Source organism: Erpetoichthys calabaricus, chromosome 4 (assembly GCF_900747795.2).
Source record: "Erpetoichthys calabaricus chromosome 4, fErpCal1.3, whole genome shotgun sequence".
NCBI lineage: Eukaryota > Metazoa > Chordata > Cladistia > Polypteriformes > Polypteridae > Erpetoichthys > Erpetoichthys calabaricus.
In genome coordinates, this window is record NC_041397.2 from 137,032,716 (window position 1) to 137,057,947 (window position 25,232).

At 38.8% G+C, this 25,232-nt stretch overlaps 1 protein-coding gene across 1 annotated transcript in view; it reads right to left on the reverse strand.

Annotated features, from left to right (window-relative positions):
* The window catches only part of LOC114650290 (omega-amidase NIT2-like), a 46,459-nt gene extending 22,546 nt beyond the window's left edge, over positions 1 to 23,913 (reverse strand). Inside the window, exons 1-4 of the mRNA XM_028799834.2 lie at positions 23,850 to 23,913; positions 10,469 to 10,587; positions 9,957 to 10,077; positions 4,453 to 4,541 (exon numbers count right to left, since the gene is read on the reverse strand). Of these exons, the coding sequence (XP_028655667.1) occupies positions 4,453 to 4,541; positions 9,957 to 10,077; positions 10,469 to 10,587; positions 23,850 to 23,856 (336 nt within the window). The 5' untranslated portion in view covers positions 23,857 to 23,913. The remainder of the gene's footprint in view (positions 1 to 4,452; positions 4,542 to 9,956; positions 10,078 to 10,468; positions 10,588 to 23,849) is intronic.
* Between the last annotated feature and the right edge of the window lie 1,319 nt (positions 23,914 to 25,232).

The following is a 25,232-nucleotide window of genomic DNA, read 5'->3' on the forward strand; positions in this document are numbered from 1 at the left end:
GTTATGCATGAGGCCCCTGGTCCGTGGTGATTATTTTCCCTTTTTCGAGTAATAATTTCTATTCGTTTGCGCTACTGCGATCTTTACTTTCTTTTTTTTATACTTTCTAATTTTCCTACTTTCATATTCTTTAACCTTCTCCACATGTGTATCGCGCCAATGTTTTTTTTTTGAGACTTTCGAATTCCATTGCTTTCATAATCTCTAACCTGCTCTGCATGTGTATAGCGCCAACGTCCGGATTGGATGTGCTTTTTTTTCAGTTCCACTTGCTCCGGGCTAATAATTACTTTCCTTATTTTCTGAATTTTCACCTAGATTCTTCTTTTTTTTTTTTTGTTTCTCCCACCGCTTTTGAGTCTCTTTTCTCCATGCTGCTTTCTTCTTCGCTTAGTCATCTACGTTTCATCTATAACGTATTGTCCTTATACACTTTATATGCGCTGAGAGCCCTGGATTTGTGTGTGCTCAAAGTTAAAGCATGACTGAGTGTGTTGCTGCCCGTGCTCTTATTTGGTTGTAAGTAGGGCGTGTCTTGCAAGAATCTCATTTTCTACGTCATCGCGAGATGGTCCTGGGTCAATCTCTTGGCACAAAATCTCATGTTTAAGGTCCCCACGAGATGCTCCATGGCCAATCTCTTTAGTCTCGCAGGTCTTTTAAGTGTCTTCTGTGATCTTAACGTGAAGATCATGTCTCGACGCCCTACTGTTTCTCTGCAGGATTTTTTTTATAATAGAGAGATAGCACAAAGGCAATCCAAAGCACACAAGTCCCAATACTGTATCCAACACAAAGTAAAAAAAAAACAGAGCAAAATGTTAACAAAATACCAGAAATCCACAAAAGCTACAGCAAAACACAATCAACTCACCATTCCCATTCAAAATGAACAACAAGGAACTATGGGAGACCCTTTGGATTCATAGGGCGGAGGGCAGTGTCCTGGCAGTGACTGGCAGGAGGCCCCAGCTCTTAGGGGACCACCCACAAAACACATGGGACATAACTAAGGCATTGATATATAGACAAAATGAAAAACAAAGAATACAAATAAATGCAAGCAATATTAATGTGAACTAAATCATCCAAAATGAACAAAAAGCCAGAGGAGGAACACTAGCTGAAACATGACAATAACTTGGTGTTCTGCCACAAGCTCATAAAAGTCACCATCAAAAAGAGTGGAATGGAAAATGAAATTAATTTAAAAAATAATGCATGGGTTTATTCTCATAAGAACTAATAATTGTTTGCCAAAAGCAAAATGTATTTTTCCAAAATCCAAAATATCTAAGCTAGTTTATTAGCAAGAAATTTAAAACTAAGGCATTTGCAAACGTGCTCAGAAAACTTGGAGTTCCACGTGGCTCTGTTATATACTGTCACCACGAGTGTGTGATTTCCAGGACCATGCCCTCTAGCAATCTGTAGTGAAGTCATAATGATGTCAACTGAAAATGGCAGTGCCCATTAAAAACAAATTGAAGTAATGGTAAATATTCAAAACAAAATGAGAAATAAATCTGACAAGACTCAAACATGAATCTGCTAGGAAAATGAAAGAATATTTGGATATCCTGTGTTTCTAAATAAATATTCATGAGGTTTACCAGAATAAATTTATTTAAAAAAAACTCAGCAATCATAACACTCGCATTTGTTATCCTTCATTTTGTATTTTGACATTTTTTCCAGTTATTGGTTGCTGCTTTTTTCTTTATGGTTTTGTACCTTTGCCTGTTCAGCTTGACTTCCTGTGTTTGATTTCATGTCTGTAGTCTGCACTCTGCTGTTGGTTTACAATTTAAATAAGCTATTTTATTTTTATCTGCATGGTTTTATCTACATCATAGGTCCGCCCTACTCTGTGTTCTTTTTGTTGTACAGTACATGCAATCAGCTGCATTTACAAGGTGGCTTGTTGCACAGCATCCCTTTATGCTGATTTTGCCCACAAGAGAGCAGGCATCTGAGACCCTTAGCTGCATCCAAATCCCTCTCATCTGAGCCTATGTGGTCAGCATTCACCCAACACTACCAGCATTTTAAAACAAACAAAAAAGTGAGATTAAAATTACCCATATTTTAAAAATTAAAATTAATATACACTGGCACTCTGTACAGTGTTAGTTTCCACCTTGCTCCTAGTGCTGTTAGGATAGGATCTAGCCCTTTAAGTCTCTAAACTAGAAAAAGAATGGATGGAAAAACATTATGAACAGAACATTTCCACCATTTAGCTTTTATTAAATACTAGCTGTGTAAGCCCGTGCTGTAAAAAGCCCGGGGTCCTAGAAACTATTGAAATTGTCAGAAAAAAAAACTGAAATGTAGAGATGTCAGGTAATTAAAAGGAACAACTCTGTGCATCTCTCTCCTAGGAGGATTCGTTTTGCTGACATGCTCACTTCGCTTCTGTATTAACGGTGGGAGTATAAGTAAAAGGGATACCGTTTTACCGATGTTAGTGGCAAAGTGACTTTGTCTTTCTTCTGAGGTTTCATTTTGCTCACGTGCTGGTCCCGCTTGTGTTATTAGCAGCTAAGCGAGTTTTCTATTTCATTACAGGCGGAGTCCTTACCCCGACTCCACCTCTCATTTCCAGGCTGGACAGACACACACACTTCCACGCATAGACGTTTATATACAGTATAAGACTAGCTTTGTAAGCCCGGGGTCCTAGAAACTATCGAAATCATCAGAAAAAAATTGAAATGTAGAGATATCAGGTAATTGAAAGGAACTGCTCTGGGTATCTGTCTCCTAGGTTTCGTTGTGCTGTGTATTAGTGGTGGGAGGAAAAGTAAAAGGGATACTGTTTTGCTGATGTGCTTGTGTCACTTGCGTAAGAGTTTCTTTCTTTTCTCAGCGGTTTTACTTTGGCAACAGAGTCACTTTCTTCTTCCAACTCGTTAACTTGCGGCCGCCTTGACGGCTCTCTGATCTTCATGCTGTAGTAGCCTCACACTTCTGGGCTGGACAAACAGACACACACACTTCCACACGTAGATGTTTAGTTTTCTGTTTCCTCAGAGTTGGAGCCCATACCCCAACTCCATCTCTCACTTCCGGGCCGGACAGACACACACACTTCCACATGTAGATGTTTATATGTAAGATAATGTATGTTCCACTGTAACATGAAGAGAAGTTATACACATGAAAGAAGGGATAACTAAACTAAAGAAAATAAAAAGGTGAATGCAAAAGAAATTATCTGGAAAAGAAGAAGTGTGAAATTACTTGGTCTCTCTGTACTGAGCATATATACAGTGCCTGTTTAAGGATGAGTTTTCCATTTACTGTATTTTGTTTGAATGAGTATTTGTAAAGCCACAAACAGATTCAAAAAGGTTAAGTGTGGAAGACATAATGTATGTCATGGAAGATTTAGAGGTGTCTTTGATCCTGAGGGTTCAGAGAGAGGTGTTCCCTGAAATGATCCATGACTCTGTTTTACACTATATTATGATAAGAAGCCAGAACATCTTTAAACTCATAGTAGGGTCTCAATTAATCCCTGTGAATTATCTTGGGTTTGAATCTTCCCATCTTTTGTCATTTTGTATTGTATTATTATTTGTGGTGTAAAATTCCCCTGAGATTGTTTTTGCCATTAAAACTAATTTATAAAATAAAGATGGATTTTAGTAAATATATTTATTTTATGATTCCAAAGGGCTGATGAGATGTGAAGTGACGTGTAGGTTAGATGAATCGGCAATTCTACGTTGGCCCTTGTGATGGCCTGTTGCCTTCTGCTGCCTTACGCCGTCTGCTAGCTGAGATAGGCTCCAGCCTAAGTGACTCTGATCTGGAATGAGCAGGTCAGGAAAAGACATGACATCTGCCATCTCCAAAGGAAATGTTAACACAAAAATGCATCGAGAGTGCCCCCTTGAAGTCAGGCTGGTCAGTGTACATGCAAAGCACATATTTAGAGGAAGGTCATTATAAAAAATATCTTTGGTGAATTTTTTAAATTTGTTATCTTTGAGTGGTGTTTCCCACTCGTGTGAATGTGACTGAACCATATAAAACATAAAAAATATTTTTATGTTATATTATTAAAAATATCTCATTCTTTTCTGTCATCAGGTAATACACCCAAACCTTTAGAATGAAGGTTCATATCCGGCCTCTGGTTCATTCTGGGGTTCACTACCTATCTCTTAATATACTCTAGATGTCACATTGATCATGTAAAACCCTTTAAAATTGTGACTGTCATAAAGAGCCATGAAAGAAAATATGCAAATTAAAAAAGTCATTAATTGACCGTTTCTAACTCAGAATTTAGTTGTTGAGGGTATAATAAAGGTGTCCACACAGTACACTTCAGCAGATACCCTTTGCACTCCAGGAATGCTGGTAAAGTTGTAACATTTCAGTCATCTGAATGAAGGTAAATAGCCCCCCAGCCATCTCCCAGGTTAAAGTCTTCCTAACCTTTCTGTGTTTCACCAACAGCTTCCCATCAGGACTGAACACCAAGCAGGTATTATAAAGCTTTCCTCTGTCGCTCTCCAGGATGGACCCTACATGGTAAAGTACAGGCAAAAATTAGATGCCTTTCAATGTCAGATGAACAGAATCAGATCAACACGTCAAGCCAAAACAATTTTCTTCTTAAATTAAATGTAAGAGTGGTGGTCTTATAGGAAATTAGAACAACAGCTCCAAGAGGCCAGTCTTTAGGAGACAGAATCCATCAGCCCTATTGTCATGGAGTAGAACTTTTTCCTAGCTGATGTTAAATCTTTAGACAGGATATCTTTAAGCAGAAAGGCACAAGTGCAGATATACCCTGTCAGTTCCCAAATGCTTTTGAATAGTTATTATTCACAGGACACATTAAAGTACAGAAATTAGATGCAACAGAAACAATAATAACAATTATTCCAAGGCAAGTCCCCTGTGACCCTGTAGTTAGGATATAGCAGACTGGATAATGAATGGATGGATGGATGGATGGATGGATGGATGGATGGATGGAAGGAAGTTAAAGCAGTGGTTCTAAGCTATGCATTCACTAAACAGTCTCCAGTGTATCATGGAAAAGCGTTTTATAAATGAGGAGAACTGACACATTTAGATGTCCCTAAAGCCAATGTCACATTATGTGACTTCTGACCATGGGATATGTCAGATTTGCCAACTGCATCTGCTGATGTTATCACTGCACAATGTCAATTTACATGGTTGAAAACTGCTGCCCATGCCATATTTACCAACTGAGTGCCTATCTTCCAGAGGAATTGTAGGTAAATGCCACCTTCTTCATCGTCATTTTAGGTTCTTTCGGCAGAGGACAGGGGTCAACATGGGCACTCTGACCAGTATGTGGCTCTGCAGCCTCATACACAACAAGGTGTGATGCACTATGCATTCTGAAACCTTTCTCTAATGTCCATCATTAAGTTCTTCATCAATTTGTGCTACACTAATTCTTCTGTGGGATTGACCCAAACAGGCTAGCCTTCACTCCCCACATCCATCAGTGAGCCTTGGGCACCCATGACACTTTCGCTAGTTCACCAGTTGTCCTTCACTGAACCAGTTTTAGTCAGTACTAACCACTGCATACTGGGAACACCCCATAAGACCAGCCTTTTTGGAAATGATCTGACCCAGTTGTCTAGCTATCACAATCTGATCCTTGCCAAAGTCGCTCAGATCGTTAAGCTTGGCCATTTTTCCTGCTTCCAACACAACACCTTCAAGAATTGACTATTCACTTGCTGCCTAATATATCCCACCCCTTGACAGGTGCCATTATAATGAGATAATCAATGTTATTCAATTCAGCTATCAATGGTTTTAATGTTGTGTCTGATCAGTGCTTGTATTCCTTGTTTAATATTGTGAATTTCCCCTTGGGATTAATAAAGTATCTATCTATCTATCTATCTATCTATCTATCTATCTATCTATCTATCTATCTATCTATCTATCTATCTATCTATCTATCTATCTATCTATCTATCTATCTATCTATCTATCTATCTATCTATCTATCTATCTATCTATCTATCTATCTATCTATCTATCTATCTATCTAGCTATCTATCTATCTATCTAGCTATCTATCTATCTGTCTGTCTGTCTTATGCATTATTTTTTTACCTCCTTCTATATCTAGTCCTTTATACAATATGCCAACGCACACTCCTTTACACAAAAGAATAAAACAAATTACAGTGGCCCATGGAAGTGCTCTGAGCATATCTTTAACGGCACAGACTCAAATGCAGCAGGTCCGTTGATGCCTGGCACAGAACTAAAAGTACATATGATGTTAATGAAACATTGAAGTACATAAAAGGAGAAAAGGAAAAGCCTCTCAAAGGTCTTCATGATGCGAGACGTAAGTACCACTGGTCTGTAGTCAAATGTAAAATTTCTCAGTTAGGTAAAGAGGTACCTGCTTTCTTTGGAACAAGAGCAATGCAGGATGTTTTCTGCAGCAGTGGCATTTTCTGAAGCCTTAGGAACAGACTGAACAGGTGACAGAGGACACCACAGAGTTGGTCAGTACAGGCCTTAAGAACTCGAGGACTGACTCCATCTGGTCCTGCAGCTTTTCCTGTGTGTATTTTACTCAGTTGTCTCCTTACTTGAGCTTTAGTTATGGACAGTCCACAGTGATGGGCAGAGGGGCACTCGTCACAGGTCATTCCGTTTGACATGGTAGGAATTTTTGATGTAGCAGAGATGTGGGGAGACTGGTCATAGGAAAAAGGAGGCAGTGGGAGGGAAAATCTGTTAAAAATAGTTCAGGGCATTAGTTTTGACCATGTCCCCTTCTAGCACCTGAGCACTGGATTGCTTGAGTCCTGTAATTATACTCAGTCCATTCCAGACATCCTCCATGTTACTCTGAGTGAGTTTCTTTTCTATTTTAGCTTTCTATGTTTCCTTTCCTTTACTCTTTTTCACTAGATTTGATTGTTCGGTTTTTTTCATTCAGGAGACCTTTTAGCTCTTTAGTAATCCAGGGCTTGTTGTTTATAAAGTAACACACTGTCTTTGTGGGTACCACTGTGTCAATACAGAGGTTAATATAGTATGTGATGCAGTGACAGTTTCCCTCAATATCATCCCCATGTGATTTACACATCATTTCCCAGTTTGTCATTTGAAAGCTGTCATTCAGAGCCATTTCAGCATCTAGGCACTACTTCCTCATTATTCTGCTGGTAACAGGTTGGCATCTAATAAAAGGCTTGAAGCTGGTAATAAGATAGATCAGGTTGTGGTCAGATTAGCCTAAATGACCTAGTCGATTACACTTAAAGGCATCTTTAACATTTGAAGGTCCAGCTTGTTATTTCCTTGAGTGGAACCGGTCACAAACTGATAGAAATTCGTCATTGTTTCTTCCAAAGTCACATGGTTGAAGTCACCACATATTATAATAGCAAGGTTAGGGTGAGTCATCATTAAAGTGTTGGTGACAGAATGAATCATTTCCATTGCTGAGTCCCCATTTGAGAAGGAAAGCACACAAACAATAATAAGGATGATGTAATTTATGTCTATTGGCAAATAACATGGGATGAATTTTGACATCCAGAATTTCAATGTCTGAATTACAAACTGCAGTTTTAACTGTAATATGCTTCCTTTGACACCATTGCTCATTCACATAAATGACCAGTCCTCCTCTTGTCTTTTTTTTCACACTGCACCCATTTTCGGTCTGCTCAAATAAGATGAAATCCATCCAGCATTTAAACAGTGTCAGGTGTATCAGGTTTAAGCCTGCTCTCTGTAAAGAATAAAATGGTATTCTTGTATGCTCCATGGTCCTGTAAAATTTCAGATAGTTCATTTATCTTATTTGACAGTGATTGAACATTTCCCATTACAATAGATTGTAGACTGGTTCTAAAACCTTTTTGCTTTGCTTTTACTCACCCTCTCCATCTGTGGACAAATAGTTCCTGTGGTAAAGTGAAGCTGAGATTCTTAGGCGCTTGTGATCACAGTGCAAGTATCTGATTATGGGACTATTTAATACATTAAAGAAGTTGTATTTCCTTTAACCAGTGTGGCGTACAGCCAGGGCCCTTGCCTGGCCAGGACGCCTCTGTCCTGGAAGGACCGGTGGAGAGAGCTTATTCAGGACACTAGAGAGCAGCCCCCCCGGCTTGCAGCAGGGCCACGGGTTTGGAGCATGGAAGCTCAAACCTGCTGGGGCCTGTGGTTACTGCCAGGGGGCACTTGGACAATTTCAGAGCCTTTGGTTGTAGTACTTCCGCCACACCCGGAAGTGGAGCCAGTAGAAGGTCATCAAGCACCTGGAGCACTTCTGGGTGTCGTATGAAAGGAGCCAGGACTCACTACTCTGGCAGCCTGAGTTGGGGGGAAGAGGACGAAGTTTGCTGGAGGAGGAGTGGAGGCAAAGAGAGAGAAAAGAGAGGAACAAAAAGTACAAGAGAACTGTGTTTATGTAGTGCTTTAAACTGTGCTGTACAGGTGGGAAATGGGGGAAGGTGATTCCCATAAGAAAAAAGGAAAAAAATAAAAGCATGTGTGTTACGTCTGTGGGTGTCAGGTTTGGGTGGCAGGGACACCCTCTGCAGGCCACACCAGGTATTTACAACTCATAATTAAATAATTTGTGACTTTTCATAATATATAATAAATGTGTCTTGAATATACCATTTATCTGTATGCTGATTGGTGTGATTGAAAGTTTCATAGTTTTTATATGTAAATGAACTGATTAATGGAAGCTGTTCTAATAGATTTCTTCAGTCTGCCATGTTGCATCAACAAGAGCACATTAGACTCCTCCAGTTGGTGTAAATAAAAGACATCCATGTTTGAATTTCCTTTGTAATGATATTTACGGAGTATTTTTGCAACAAAAATATAAAAGATATGTGAGAGAAAGTACAGAGTTTGAAATAATTAGTGAATAAACAACAATGAAAGCATCACAACAAGCTAAAACAGCTAAAAATCTCAATATTTTGTAGTTTGGGCAGAAGAGGACTACTGATTTACAAAGTGAAACTGAAAAGATTATGACAGTAAATTCACTAATCATTTTACCAATTAATGCATTATTCCAACTTAGTTTTTGTATTACTATTACTTTATTTCCATAACTGCATCAGATTCACGGACTTTCATGTGGTAAACCTCATACAGAAACCTTCAACATAAATTAAAAACCGTAATCATCATTCCCAACAGTCCAATCTTAAGGTCAAGGTTTTAAATTAATTCATCTCATCCCTTGTAGATAGGCAGTATAATTAGCAGCAGTTCCACAATGGAAGTGATGTTTCCTCAAGTCTATACTACATGCTAACCATGCAAACTCCTAATCTTAACAACACTAACCTCTAACCTTAAGTTACCCTAATTTTTCTTCCGTCAAGAAACTGTGGTAATATGTGGCTCTGCCTCTGCATTTACTATGGATACAGTCGATTTTAAATTACTGATATTAGGAAAACTATACTGTTGCCTTTTAGACCTGCCCAGTGTCTTAATGGTTGTTCATTTCAAAGTTTCTCCTGACCAGTCTTGTAGCATGATGACTTTCCCTGCTGTCTGTAAAAGTGTCCTCTCAGATTGGATTTGTTATCTATCTGAAATTCATATTGGAGTTTTGTTTTGCTTTAGATATGAGCAATTAATAACTCTGAGGATGAAGACTGAAGGAGCAGTCAAGTAAGTGTTCATTCAACAACAAGTAAGGATGTCCAATGGGAAGTAGCAGTGGAACCACTTATTTGAAGATCTTCATGAGACTGACAAGATATTGTTAAAAGAAAAAGACTTAAAACTGGAGGGACTTTTGTCTTAGGCTCCAGAAGCAAATGAAATGGAATAAGCAAAAATACAATTTCCCCTTGGGGATTACTAGTGTACCAAATACCAAATACTAAAAAAATTAAACATAGACTTGTCTTACAAAAATCAAGGACACTCACCTCCAATAAGATAGATTCCACACTCCTTGGCCATTTTTGAAAGCTGTTGTGAAGTTTCCCCTGGGACTGGCTCGGCATTTTTAGGGTAAAGTCTGGTTCCACAGGGAAAGTTAAAGCATTCCTTTTGAGAGGGATAGGAAGCAAATACAGGGGATTAATACTGTACCATATGGTGAGTTTTTATATTCTGAAATTTAATAAATTTACCTGTTTAGCACCCCATATATATATATATATATATATATATATATATATATATATATATATATATATATATATATATATATATACTGCACACACACAAGTTTATCATTTATCAAGTAATTCTAACATCAAAATATAACAAAACACCTTAATTTTTCAAAAGTAACATGCAATTCTGTTCTTTAGTATATCCTTTATATGCTTATGTATTAGAAAACACAGGTATACCTATACAGAGAAAAAAATGTTTAACAGAGTCTGAACTACAACACCCATATTAATCACCAGTTCTAAAGCTTGTTGCTCACCGGCAGTACTACAATGTCTGGTCTCTGCTCGACTGCTTGTTTCACCAGCTGCCATGCTCTTCTTACATTGTCTGATTTCACACATGAAACTAATTGTTGGATAATTGCCAGTCTGAAACCTGCAAAGAATGATGAAAAATTATGTTTTGGCTTAATAAAATATGCAACACATCGTTGACCAAATTCTTATTTGTCAAGTAATGAAGACCTGTCTTTTTAACTTTGGCATGTAGGTGTTTACTAAAGCCACAATATCAAAAAATCAATTTTGTGTAGAATCTGAATATAATAACTGCTCAGAAACTACTGTCCTGACAATCAGTTCATTTACATGCACACACAAAACTGGGAAAAGGTGAGTAACCCAGTTAAGACCAAAACCTGCTTTCTTAAAAGCCTCTGTTAACATGCGCAAGTCCATTTCTAGAGTTTTCCTCTGGCAAATGCTTCAACGTCATTAAACTGCACAGAAAAGAGTTAAACATCATCATCAGTCAACGTGAATCTGAAAACAAGCATAGAGGATGTGGTAATTTATGTGTTTTTATAACAATGTTTAGTCCTTCATATGCTGTGAAGTAAATAACATTCATCTTCTTTTTTAAGCTGAGATTTTATTTAAAGGTTTCTGTTGGATTGCATGAAGCACACTCTTTTCTGATCAGTTATGTGACAGAGCCAAGCAAAGGAGTGGCATACCAGTACTTGTGCTTCTTGTCTTACATCCAGGACTTCTGGGATAATAATGTGTATTTATACTTTAATAAAATAAGCACTACATTAGGTTAATTGTTACTTTAAAAAGTAAATGAACTACACAGCGCATGTTACTTTAAACATGTTTCCCTTAACACTCCTCCCGAATTTGTACTTCTGAGCTTAGCATTTTACGCTCAGTCCATCAACAATAATGTATTGATTTCTGAAATATTGAGACAAATTATTCCACCAGATGAAGCAATAATGCTATTGCCTGAGCATTTGCCTCAGAACATGAATCTTTATTGATGTGTAAAGCAAAGACTGATGATCAAGGGCATGCACAGACTACAAAATCCTTAACTGTAGTTTACATGCACTTTAATAACTTTATTATTCACAGAAACCCAGTTTCTAAAATGCCATGTAAACTCTTATTCTAGTTAAAGACACCAGGATATTGGTCTCTGACAAACCATGTTAACACAAATAGACTTCTCTGCGAGTCACCTGGTTATAAGGCCATGTAAACCCTTAGCTGGGTTACAGTTCAGGATTTTGTAGCCAGTACGTGTCTGTTGCACTCTGCTAGCTTGTGCTTGTGTTAGACAAGAATCCAGCAACTTCAGGTAGAAAACAGAATAAGCATCCACAACGCTAAATTTACTGGAGCAAAGACTCAGGCAATCACATTATTCTTTCCTTTGGTTGAAATAATCTGTCTCAATATTTTATAAATCGACAAATTTCTGTTGATGAACTGTGCAGGGCTAATCTCAGCAGCACAATGTCAGGTGCAGTGTTGGAGGTAGCGCATTAAAAGTAATGTGCGTTATCTAGTCCATTTACTTTTTACAGTAACAAGTATCCTAATGCAAAACTTATTTTATTGAAGTTAAAAAGCCTGCATTATTATTATCTCTGCAGTACTGGGTGTAAGACCTGTAACACATGTACTGGTATGCCACTCCTTTGCAGGGTTCAATCGCACAGCCAAGAAGAAAAAGGTGTGCTGCATGCAATCTTGTAACAGAAACCTATTATTAAAGTATCAGTTTAGTTCTAATATAGCTATTTGCAATTAATATGTTGAAACAGTGTGATCGGATAACCCAGCAGTCAGTGTCCATACATCAATTATTCGGGGGCTTATGTCAGGAATGTGAAGTGGGAATGGATGCTAGTTACTTCAGAGCGCATAGAGGACTAAACATATTTATAAATCACAAGACAATTCACATCTTCATTGCTCATTTTCAGATTCATCGTGGCCGATGATGATGTTGAACCCCCTTTTCCTCAGTTTAATGACATCAGAGCGTTCACCAAAGGAGAATTCTGTAAGTGGACTTGCACATATACTGTAAATGGAGGTTTGAAGAATCCAGGCTTCTCCCTTAACTGGGTTCCTCACCTTATTCTGGTTTTGTGTGTGCAAGGAAAGGCACTCAGTCTCAATTAATCATAGGTACAGAGGTTAACTTTTAAAAAAAAGTATAAAAGTTACAATGGCAGGAATTAGGCCTTAGGAAGAAAAGCATAATAATGTAGTGTTTTGTCAACAGCACACACCAGATACTCTGTAGCACTGCTAAACATCTAGACTTTTGTAGCAAAGGGCAAACAATGAAATTCCACTGCAGCAGAATTTAGAAGATAATATGAAAAAGATGAAAGGTGATAAAGGATACACATGGAGGAGCAGAGAAGATGACACTGTTGTGTAAAATTTATATAAGTAGTAATATCACCTTAATAATTTAATGTATTATAATTTTGATAGCAAACACAACTTAGTTATCATAATCAAATGTTTCCAATTTTCTGTGATATTTCCATGCACTTTTCTTTTACATAGTTCTTTTTTTTTTGGAGTAGGTGAACTTTTCTTTGTGCCTGGCGCCTATCAGCCTGTTTCTTGATTGTTTGCATGGGCCCTTTCATCTGGCAGCATACCTTTGCTCATGTGTGCTCATGTACAGCCTGATCTTTTCAGTTTTGCCTTGGGACCTGAAGGCTAGAGCCCTTTTAAGTGACCCATTGATCTAGATATTTTTAAAACAATTAAACATGTGTTTTGGAGTAGTCATCATCATTATTAAGAATCACATTGATTATATTTGTACAGCGCCTCAGCATTAGCAGGGTCCCATTGGAAAGGGTGTGGTACTTCAAAGATCTTGGTGTGCATATCACAGAGGATCTGACATGGTCTGAACATATCTAAGTTCCGATCTCAAAGGCCCGGCAACAGCAGCCCCATTTTAGGGTGGCAAGGAAATTCACGATCTCTCCAGCAATTGTAAAAACATTTCATATCAGTGCTAGGGAAAGTATCTATTCTTGACCACAAAGCCCTTCAGAGAACATTGTGTCTAGCAGGCTGCACCTCCAGATCAAATACACAAAGCAGAGTTGGAGCAGGGCTATTAAAATTTTCAAGGACTCTTCTCATCCCAGCAAATGTCTGTTTAGTTTGCTGAAATCAGGTAAGTGTCTCCATAATCTAATGGCTGAGACAGAGAGCCTCAAGAGGAACTTCTACCCTCAGGCCATTAGGCGTCCTAACTCAGACATACTCAGAAGAATTGTTTAAAAATTATCTGTGCTGTGCAGGAATGGTTTAGTCTGTAAAATACATCCTTAATTACATGCAGTATAGAATAATGAAATGCTTCATGGCCTTTTAATCTGTGCCCTATATCGGGGACTTTCTAAACTCTTTATTATTTTTCATACTGGATTCTGTGTGTGCAGATTTAACTGAATATTCCTGCACATATCATTTTTTCCATGCCTATGCTGTTCACTTGTACAGTTTTAAACTTGGTATACTTGCTCATATTTATATTCTATATTGCACTAATATTATTATTTTAAATGTTTATAAAAGTACAAATTATCATAATGTTTTTATCATTTTTAAATCTCTTGTATACAATACCATTCTTTACAGTGCCACTCTAGCAAAATATTAGTTTATGCAGTCTTATTAAATAGTCTTTTTGTCTTTTTTTTACTAATAACTATGAACCTATGCTATCTTGAAGTAGGTCTGTTTTGCATTTCACTGCATGTTGTACTTGTATAGCTAGGTATGTGACACATAATAAAGCTTGAACAATACAATTTAGAATTTTGTCCTCTGAACTCTAATTGGCAATTGATGTACATTCATTTGCATTACAACTTTGGTATTGAGTATTTGAAAATGAGATATCTTTTAATACTGCACTTTAGCGGTTGTCCTGTATGTATATGTAATATATTAATAATATATTAATAGTTTGTGCGTGTGTGTTTTTTATAGTAGAATTCTGTTGACATTTTATCATCACTGGTGCTAACCTAATCCATTGTGAGCCACAGTGTCTCTTCTTCACTCCTTCACATGAGTTTTACTGAAGGCCATCTTGTTCCTTGGCCACCTTCCAACACTGCTGCCACGGTTCCAATCTTCCCTAGCTCTTTCCGTATGGTTTTATATACTCTCATCTGCCTTATCCCCTGCCTACACCTTCTGCTGCACATCTCACGCTGTTTACTTGTGGTCAGAAGCTATACTGTCTGTACTCACCTACATCAAATCTTTGAACCAATTCAAGCCAAATTCACAGGCAACCACAAACACAGGCCAATCCATTTAAACAGTGGGGTAGATTTCGGAAGTTCATTAAGTGCTTGATAATCTCTAGCTTCACATACTCACACACACAAATATCCACCCTTTTAGAAGCTCTTTCATAGTTTACACACTATATCTAACATTCATGCCTTGGAAAGTCAACACATATCATTATGTTGCAATCATTCATGATGTTCTAATGACATTTCCTCCAGAAGGACTCTGAGGAACATTGTAAACTGGAACTTTTGCAAATAAAGTTAATGTGCAGCATCACAGTTTTCATTTGAATGCTTTCATCTTCTTTGGACACCCTCCAGCACTGTTTCTGAAGGCCATCTTCTTCCTTGGTTTCTTTCCATCACTGTCTTTACTCACAGTCCCAAACTCTGTGAGGCAATCCAAGCCAGAGTTCTAACCCAGGCCCATCAATTTAAACATTGGAGTGTATCTCAGAAGTTCTGCTCTTTAAGTGCTTGATTATCTCTTTCTCTCTCTCTTACCCCCACACACACAGACAAACACATCCTCTCACACGCATGCACACCCCTCTGGGAGCCATTTCATATTTTACACACTCTATCCAACATTCAAACCTTAGAAAGCCAACACACACCATTATGTAGCAATAATTCATGATGTTTTAATAACATTGCCTCCAGCAGGCCTCTGAAGAAGCAATGTTGTAGATTGGAACTCTCACAAAAGAAGTTTATGAGCAGCATCACTGTTTCCATTTGAATGCCATCTTTTTCCTTGGACACCCTTCAACACTGCTGCCACTATTCTGATCTTCCATGGCTCTTTTCATGTGATTTAATGTGCTCTCAATTGCCGTATCCCCTGCCTGCGTATGCATGATTCCAGCTCACACTGCTCATTTGTGGCCAGAGTCCACTCTGTCTGCACTCACTGTCCCCAACTCTGTGAGCCAACCCAAGACAGACTCTTAACTGGAATTTGTTGACCACATACACAGGCCAATCAGTTTTAACAGCAGAATGAAACTCAGAGGTTCTACTGTTTAAGTACTTGATTATCTCTTTCTTTCCCTCTCTCTCTCTCATGCACACACACACGCACACACACACACCCTTCTAGGAGCCATTGCATAGTTAACACACTATCCAACATTTAGACCTTGGAAAGCCAGCACACATCATTACGTACCAATAATTCATGATGTTCTAATGATATTTTCTCCAGCAGAGCTTTGATGAAGCAATGTTGTACATTGGACCTGTCGTAAATGAAGTTTATGAGCAGCATCACTATCTCCATGGCATCTTTCATTTTCTCACACTACTTGGCGCACAATACTGACATGTGAATGATGCAGTGTAATGCCATTAATGCTGGGTTAACAGCCAGTACTCTGCTTACCAGGCAATAGTGTTGCCACTTATGGAGCTCCTTCCATGGATGAACAACAGACTTAACATTGTTTATGTCCAAACTGTTAAAAAATCTCATGAACGCAGACATCTGTTCTATGTCACTCCAATCTCAAGATGAGCTAATGGTGAGTGACATGAAATCTGCATTCTTTTAGAGTGCCCAAAAAGTCACACATAAATTTTCTTTATTTTATAATTGTGACTTAAAACTTTTTTCATCTTATCAACTGCACTTTTTTTAATAAACTCAGTATCTGTGAAAATTTTTGTTTTAGCATTTACGTTCCTTTAAACACATAGAGATGCCGCAGTTGCAGTTCTCCTGTGCAGATGTAGTTTTGTGGATAAATGTAATATAATAATAATAAGCTGTAAGTGAATTTGTGATCTTCTGTTTGGGACTCTCTAATTGTGCAGGGTAGTTTCCACCGTGGCATGTTTTGAAGTTCTTCTTTATATTATCCACCTTGTACTGTAAATGGCTATAGTCCAAGAGAATAGTAAACAATTTGGTTAAAGATTTTAATGGTCCAGCAAAATTAATCAATCCAGTCAGAATTGTCTGCTTTTGTTACGAAATTGTATACTTTTTAGAATAGGCCATGGCTTTTATGAATGCTTTTATGCAATCCACAAGACGTACCAGACGTACCAGACGTTAGACGTACCAGATGTACGTGTACTGTGCTCATTCATTTTTAACAGTCCAGATTTTGACAGAATGAACAGCAGGTCATTTACACTGTTCTGATTCACTTTTGATGGTAAACATACACATACTTACAGAGGTCTATGACTTACCAGTAGGCTATAGGGGCTTGTGGTATAGCGGGTCCCCAGCTCCCATCAAAGGCCCATTTTTTAAAATAAATAATCACCGCGCTCGGCAGCTTAGCGAGGGGGGCGTGGTGGTTGTGTGGCTGAAGCAGTTCTCAGGGCAATTCGTGATGTGGCCATTTCTCACTTAAGTGCACAGGTGAGAGACCGCCCGCATCCGTGATTGTTCCTAGGGCTGCTAATTTGCTACAGCAGCCATGCCCTCTTGATAAAATAGAAGCGCGAGTCAGCTAGAGGGAGAAAAAAGAAAGGAGAGAGAAGAAATGGAGGTTGTAGGTGAAAGCAGGACACAGGGGAGAGAGAGAGAGAGAGAGAGAGAGAGACGTTGCAGGAGAGAGAGCGAGCGAGTGAGCGAGTGAGTGAATGAGTGCAGGCTCGCGCATGCAGCTGTACAGGAAGCCTGGGTGTTGGGCCGACACCCGGGAGTGGTAGTAGTGGTCGCTCCTGCTGAGTGATCATGTAGCGGGAGTGACCAGTAAAGAAGGACGACTGGCCGCATCAGGAGGCTTGGTGGGTGAAGTCCTTGATGTGAGCGTCCTCGTCATCAAGGAAACCAAGTCTCGGTCTGGAATGAGTGCGCGACCGAAACCAGGAATCGGGAGGCCTCCAGACCGGTCGAGCGGAGTGAAGGTCAGCTGCTGAGAGGGCAACTCTCCTGTTGCGGGACCCAGACGGGTGAAGCAGGAGAGACGGCAGGTAAACGTCACCGGGCTCTGTAACTATTTTAAAGTACTGCTTCCAGCATTGTTTTAACCTCGTTTCTAAAGTATTGTTTTTTCTAATTGTTTTTTTTAACCTACACATATTTCACTCGTTTTTAATGGATTATTTATTTATTGAAGACTGTTTTGGCGACACTGCACATTACTTTATTTTGAACACCTGGTTTTGTTGATTGTTTTAATAAAAGCACTTTGCACTTTTTCACCATCCCCTTGCTATGTTGTTGCCTCACTGCTAAGCTCATCGGTAACATTACCGATGGTGTAGGGTTCAAGGGCTCCCGGACAGATGATGGGAGCATGTATCGAACCTGCATCGTCACAGGGCTATGAGGTGGCCAAGAAAGATTTATGAAAAAGCAAAATAAACTCTTTTTACAGAGACTAACATAAATAAGGAAAGTGAAAGTGTATTGTTTAAAGTTAAAACTGAATGAGAGAATGAGGAATTGGATAAAAATAAGTTGTGTAAAAGAATCAGAAAACCTTCTCTGTACTGAGCATTTTTCAGGTGGCAAAGGAAAACATTGACTTTTACTAAACTTTTACTCCAAATTTAACAATATGTACTTCAAGGTAAGAAGTAGAATCCAAAAATTTGTGTATATAATTTATTAAATGCTTACAAAATCTTATGTAAATAAAGGGGTAGTGATACCTTTCTAATAATATTTCTAGAACATTTTTAAAAAAATGTAGGAAATAAAATACGGATACAGATGTGTAGTTATTTTAATGTATTTATTAAGCATCTCAGAATTACTCCTAAGAATTTACTAAAAATCTGTCTAGGATAAGAATTTGTCCAACACCCAAGTAGGACATGAGAAGTAGTTATGAAGTGCTCTAACCCCACTCCCAGCAAGGAGTAGGAGTTCATGGTTGAGAATGAATAATGTCCTGATTTCCACCACTCAGCCTCACAAAATGGCACTCGGGAAGACATTTAGTAGTTTAATTTGAAATCATGACAACACTTTGTATTTCTTCAATGCCAGAACAAAGATAATAATAATTATTATATCCTAAGGGATGGAGTTAAACTGAAATAAAAGGTTTATGCTACTCTCATGAACTACTCTAGAGCAGTGTTTCTCAATCTTTAATGTACTGCAAATGGGCATTTGAACATGCATGGAACAGTTGGGGGGGTTCCACTTGGTGATTCATTGAGCACAAATGTAAAAGCAGGGGTACCCTTGCTAAATCGAGTGTGAATATGGGGTCCCCGTTGATGATTCAAGTGCAGTTCATGAAATGTCCACAAATACAAACAGGGATTCATTTTTTGCAGTGCTATGTATTGCTCATGATCCACTTGCACACCCAACGCCATTAACCTGCAAATAACCACTGGCAACCCACGACCCAAAAGTGGGTTGCGTCCCATCGGTTGAGAAACATTGCTCTAGAGTCATGCCTTGAACCAGGTCACTTTAAAACTAAATCAAGAATAATACCATAATGAACAACCAAGATGGATAGACCAAAACACACACACTTTCACCAATTGAGAGTTAAGCTCAATAATGGGCGTGGTTATTTACCAATAAATGATTCACAGCTGTCTTTCCAGAAAGAAGGACATTCCTGCTGTATAGGTAACTGGAAACAACATGTAAAATAACTGTTACTAAAACTGGATGCATAAAACACTCTTCTATTGCTCCTGATTGTCTTACAAAGTGTGCTGTGCCTCTCTCCCTGATTCCCCTCACCCCTTATCTTCTGCAAGGCTCTATTTTTCCAATGCCACAGGAGTCTCCACCTGCCTTCTTGAACCTTCCTGGTCTTATAAAGCATAGTGCAAACATTCAAAGGATTTGTGACATTTTGTTGTCAATCGCCTATGTTCAGTTAGTAATATGCTGATGAATATAATATGGTTTGCATCCATCACCACCTGTGTGTTGATACTGTGGTATCACTTGTGATTCACAGGAAAACCAGTGATTTGCATGAATGCAGCTTGCTCTAAAATTACCTCATGTGGAGGGGTGGGGAAATATTTGAATCATAAGATTACCTTACATGTTGTAAGGGCATTCAAAGCTTGGTGAAAATTCAAGAACTGGTTGGCTGTGACATACCGAAATCATTGTTATTGGAAAGATTAATTTTCATTGTATTCAAAAAATGTAATGTTACCAACATCAATTTGGCTGACAGCACATGACTTTTCTGCAAAGATAGTGCAATCATGTGACATACAACATTTGTTCCAAATATTATTCCATCTCTGTCAAATCAATATCTTTTCACAAGTTCATTTTTTCAAGGAAACATTCTGCATTTCCCACAATGTGTGTACTAATATCAGCCTGAATGTCACCTTCTGGCAGGTCCTAGTGAGTTAGGACAGGTCATATGCTCTCCTAAACCCTGGTTAAGTTGGGAATAGCTTCCTAAATTAGGAAAACTGATATTTGTTTACTCCTACACCTAAGAGTAGGACCAAATTTGCATCAGTCTGAGATTTTTGAGACATTAAGGACCGTTTTCCTATTCTGAGACACTTGATAAATACATGCACCCAGGTCAGGTGAAGGAGTTCCGAAGGAGTCCCGTGTTCGTCTGAGGTCACTGGATAGCGTCCATGTCTCGCAACCATATAGCAAGACAGGAAGGACCAGGGCTCTAAAGACTTGGACTATAATCCTTTTGCAAAGATATCGTCAGCGCCACATAACCCTTTCCAGCAACCTCGTGAACCCATATGCTCTCCCAATCCATCTACTGAAGAAGTGGCGCAGTGGTAGCACTGCTGCCTCGCAGTTAGGAGACCCGGGTTTGCTCCCTGGGTCCTCCCTGCGTGGAGTTTGCATGTTCTCCCCGTGTCTGCGTGGGTTTCCTCTGGGTACTCCGGTTTCCTCCCACAGTCCAAAGACATGCAGGTTAGGTCGATTGGCGATTCTAAATTGGCCCTAGTGTGTGCTTGGTGTGTGGGTGTGTGTGTGTGTGTGTCCTGCGGTGGGTTGGCACCCTGCCCGGGATTGGTTCCCTGCCTTGCGCCCTGTTTTGGCTGGGATTGGCTCCAGCAGACCCCCGTGACCCTGTGTTCGGATTCAGCGGGTTGGAAAATGGATGGATGGATGGAGAATGACTTGCCACAGGACATGGACAAAAAAATTAGATGGAGCAGGTACTGAAAACTACTTTATAGTTTGTGTGTTTGGGACCCTTTGTGGTTTTTCATTTTCCGGGGCTGTAATAGGTGACAAGCAGACTGAAATAAAGAGAAGAGTTGCTTTATATATTTTATATTTTATCAGCTGTCATTCTCAGCTATTTTTGTCTGAGAAGTGAAAAGAAGCTGTGGAAACCTGATAAGATGGATGCTGAGCGGTGGAAGTTAAAGGTCCAGAAAAGTGCCATTTGGAACATTTTTTCATAGATATCAATAAGATTAGGACATTAAAACAATCTAGATGAGAACAGGCCATACAGCCCAACAAAGCTTGCCAGTACAATCCACTTAATACTTCTGAAAAAACATCAAGTCTAGTTTTGAAAGTCCCTAAAGTCTTATTGCCTACCATACTACTTGGTAGCTTATTCCAAGTGTCTATGGTTCTATGTAGTGAAAAACGCCCTAATGTTTGTAGTTTTGTTAGAGTATCGTTTTGTAAGAGGTATGCCCTGTACCTAACACACTCTTACTAGGGGTGAGTGAGAGATGAGGTTGAAATAATCTGTTTGTTTTTAGGTAAAAGTATAGAGACCCCCACAGCATGTATATAGGAAAAAAGAGGTAGGTAGATTCAACTGTTAAGAAACGCATAATCACAGAAGATCAGACCATACTGTCTTTCAGAATAAACATTTATGAAATAGACTGTAGATAATGTTAATCCTCTTAAAACAAAACATAAAAGTACATACTGTATAAATGACACTGTGCATCTTCACTGTTACATCATAGCAGGCTGTTGTTATCAAACTGCCATCTCCCTACTGGAAGAGTCGGTCAGCAGCTCAACACGGCCGGGACGTCCCTGAGATAGAAGGATGGGGAAAGGCAGCTTTTGTAGGACACTGCCTCCCTCAAGATGCTAGACGGCAGCTCCCCTGGACTGCAGTGGTGCCCTGGATTCCCGTGGGGCACTATGGGACATGTAGTGTAATACCACAGCCCTGCTGGGTACTGTGGGTGCCGCCAGGGGACACTGCAAGAGGACCAGAGGAGTTGTGTTTCAGCCATACCCCAGAAGTACCCCCAAGTCACAAGGACGGAAGCTCTGAAGTACTTCCGGTCAGAAGAAAACTCAAATCCTCCATCTGACCCAAAGTGCTGGTAAGTCACTGGGAGGAAGAAAGGAAGCACTTCCGGGTCAAGGACTATATAAAGGACTGCTGTTACCCCAGCAAGCAAGCCGGAGTCGGGAGGTGTAGGACAGAGCTTGCTGGGAGGTGTAGAGGAGAGAATTAGAATTATTGTGAATATTATTTAATTATCTATTCGTGGCTGGGGTGCTTGAAGGCACTATTTATAGAAGAAAGAAGATTAAAAAAACTTCTTATTGCTTTTGAGATGCTTTGAGCATCTGTCTGTTGGGCAATAGCGACCCCTAGCATCCACACATTTACACTACTTATGATCCACATTCAGTCTTAAAAGTGGTCCAGTGGTGTGTTTTGGCACTTGTAGGATCTTTATATAGACTATAACTCTGTCTTTAACACAGTTATTCCTATTAGGATTTTTTAGCAAGCTAATAGACATGTGTGTCAATTAGTCCTTTTATTCTTGGCTATTAGATTTTCTTTCTGGCACAAAGTAGCTAATGAAGCACAAAAACAGCATCGTTAACCTCCACAGCCCAAGGTGAAGTGCCCAAATAGATTGTGCCAGCACCTCTGCTTTACATCTCTGGAGTCTTGGGTTTGAAACCTGACCTGGGCACAGTCAGCGTGATGTTTGTATGTTCTCTCAGTGTCTACTGGTTTCCACTGAGTACTACAGTTTTTCTCCCATTTCCCAAAAACATGTATGTTACGTTAATTCTCAACAATAAATTGGTCTGGAATGAGCGTGAGTGTGTGCTAAAATGAAATGCAATTCAATGTGTTAACTAGGTTGAAATGCAATATATATAGACGTGGGATATTTCATTGTGGCATGGTTTTATTGTGTCATAATTAAAGACATATCAGCCAAATAATTCCAAACGTAAAGAGCAACAGATTTAAGAACTCTTTTATTCCCTGGGCTATAAGAATTTTGAATTCTGTTACCTCAAGGGATGCTACCAAATACTATATTCTAAATTATTGTTTTGTGTACTGTTAAAAGTAATTTTTCTTCTTTGTTCTAATCCTGAGTGTGTGTACTTATTATAACAGTAGTCATCAGTTGCTGTGTCTTTGTTTATTTTCTTGCATCTGTGTAACTGCGCCTAATGTTTTGTACTCTCCTGCTGTAAACACATTTCCTTCTTAGATAATAAAGTCTACCTGTACCTAATGTAACCTAACATAATGTAATGCATTACTATTAAACTTTTAAAAATATACCCTGACATCCACATAGTAGAGAGAACTGAGCTGTATGATGACATCACACCACTTGTTAAGTCATTAGTTTGACTTCCAGTTGAATTTTAGATTTAATTTCAAAATCATTTTTCTGATGTTCAAAGTTGTGAATAACTTTATTATCCCCTCTATTATTTCAGAGGTGTTCTTGACTTTATATTGGAAGCTTAGCTGACTTATTTATGTATTTAAGTAATACTAGTTATAGACGCTCAGTTCATGTAGACAGTGCTTCAGACTGGCATTCAACCCCAGATGTCTGAAGCTGTGAGGTACCAATACTTCCAATATCTCATGCCAATCATGCAACAGCACCTTCTTATGTATGTTTTGTAGCAAATTTTGCAGTATTGCCAGAGTCTGTGTTATCAGATATTCACAGTTGGCAATATCGTATACATTGAAAGCTTAGAAAAATGAAAATAATCAAATTCCAGGATATAACCCTGTACCATCAAGACCTAAATGCTGATTTTGTAAAAAGTTTTAAATAAGATGTTAAATAGTTACGGTGTATAAGCACAAAATGTATGCTAATCAGGTGGATTGAAAACTAGTGTACTTACTTTTCATTGTTCCTGGTAACAGCAGAAATGGCAACAGGAATTAAGCAGCTGCTGGGTCACCTTTGTTTAAAAAAAAGAGTTTCGGAAAAGGAGTCATAAAAATGCTGTGAGACTTTTCAATTTTATATTTTGTTTTCTATAATAAAAACATTTTAGTTCTTTTTCTTTTATGGGGCTAGCTCCTCCATGACAGTTAGTATGCCTGCCCCCCCACCCACCCCATCTTAAAAAATGAAGGTTTTTCAGAGCAATGCCATTTTTGCTTCTGAAAACACCCATCCACATTAAAATTCCAGAAAACACCTTTATTAACTTAGACTCCATACAGAAAGTAAGAGTAACACATGAATAGATGGTAACGCTTTTGAGAAACACCAATGGGTCATGCTTTTTAAAGGACTTAGGGTAAGTCCACGGTTTGTTAATCTGTTAGTGTCCTGGTGGGTAGCGTAAAATACAAGAAAGATTTCAGTTCTTTTCCACATATATGCAAAGAACCCTTCCCAGTATAAAATGGTGCTTTGTCATGCAAAGGTCCAATAAGGAAACACACAACCCTTTTAAACTGCCATTAAAGAAGAGTTATTTTTAAGAGGGTACTCTCTAAGTATGGCAACAATATCCAAGCTGTCCAGTCTTCCATGGCCTTGCTTACCCCAGTCATGCCAATAAGTTATCTACTTACAGATATTTCTTGTATATACATGTCACACCGCCTCAGAGAAAGGCCTGTCTGTCCACACTGACAGGAAATTTCCACTTGTCATTCTGTATGCACTTGACGTCTCTTGCCCCTGTTCCTTTGCCCTTCTGTTTGCTGAAATGAATGCAATAAATTTCCATGCAAAACAACAAACTGCAGCACAGCCATATGATTTTGTGTGCTCCAAAATAATCAGGTCATTTCTACATAAAAGGCCAAACTCTAAAATATCTTTGGGCTGATTTAACTGGATTTTAGACTAATTAGAGCAACATAGTGAGACGTAATTATGCTAAACTTTCAAAACTGAGGATTATGACTAAGAACTTGAGCCAGTATAGGGGTTTGCATGTCTGCGAATCCTGTATTGTGGAGATCCTTATGCCATGGTTAATTGATCTATGATAAGTAGATAGACAAAGGGCCATCTAATTGACTCCTGCCATAATGATGCAAACAAAAGTCAAGAAAACTTCACCCACAGAAAGGATTCTAAGAGTGACCAGTAAGAGGCTGAAGGCTAGATAAGGAAGCAGCCCACCATGCAATTTGTGTTTTGGGTGACTATATACAATTAGCTTAAGCAATATCTGAAACAAAGGCCTTGGCCTGCAAGAAGTTTGTTTAAGGTATAGACAGTGACATTTGGGACATCTTTAAAATTTTCTAAGAGATCTTTC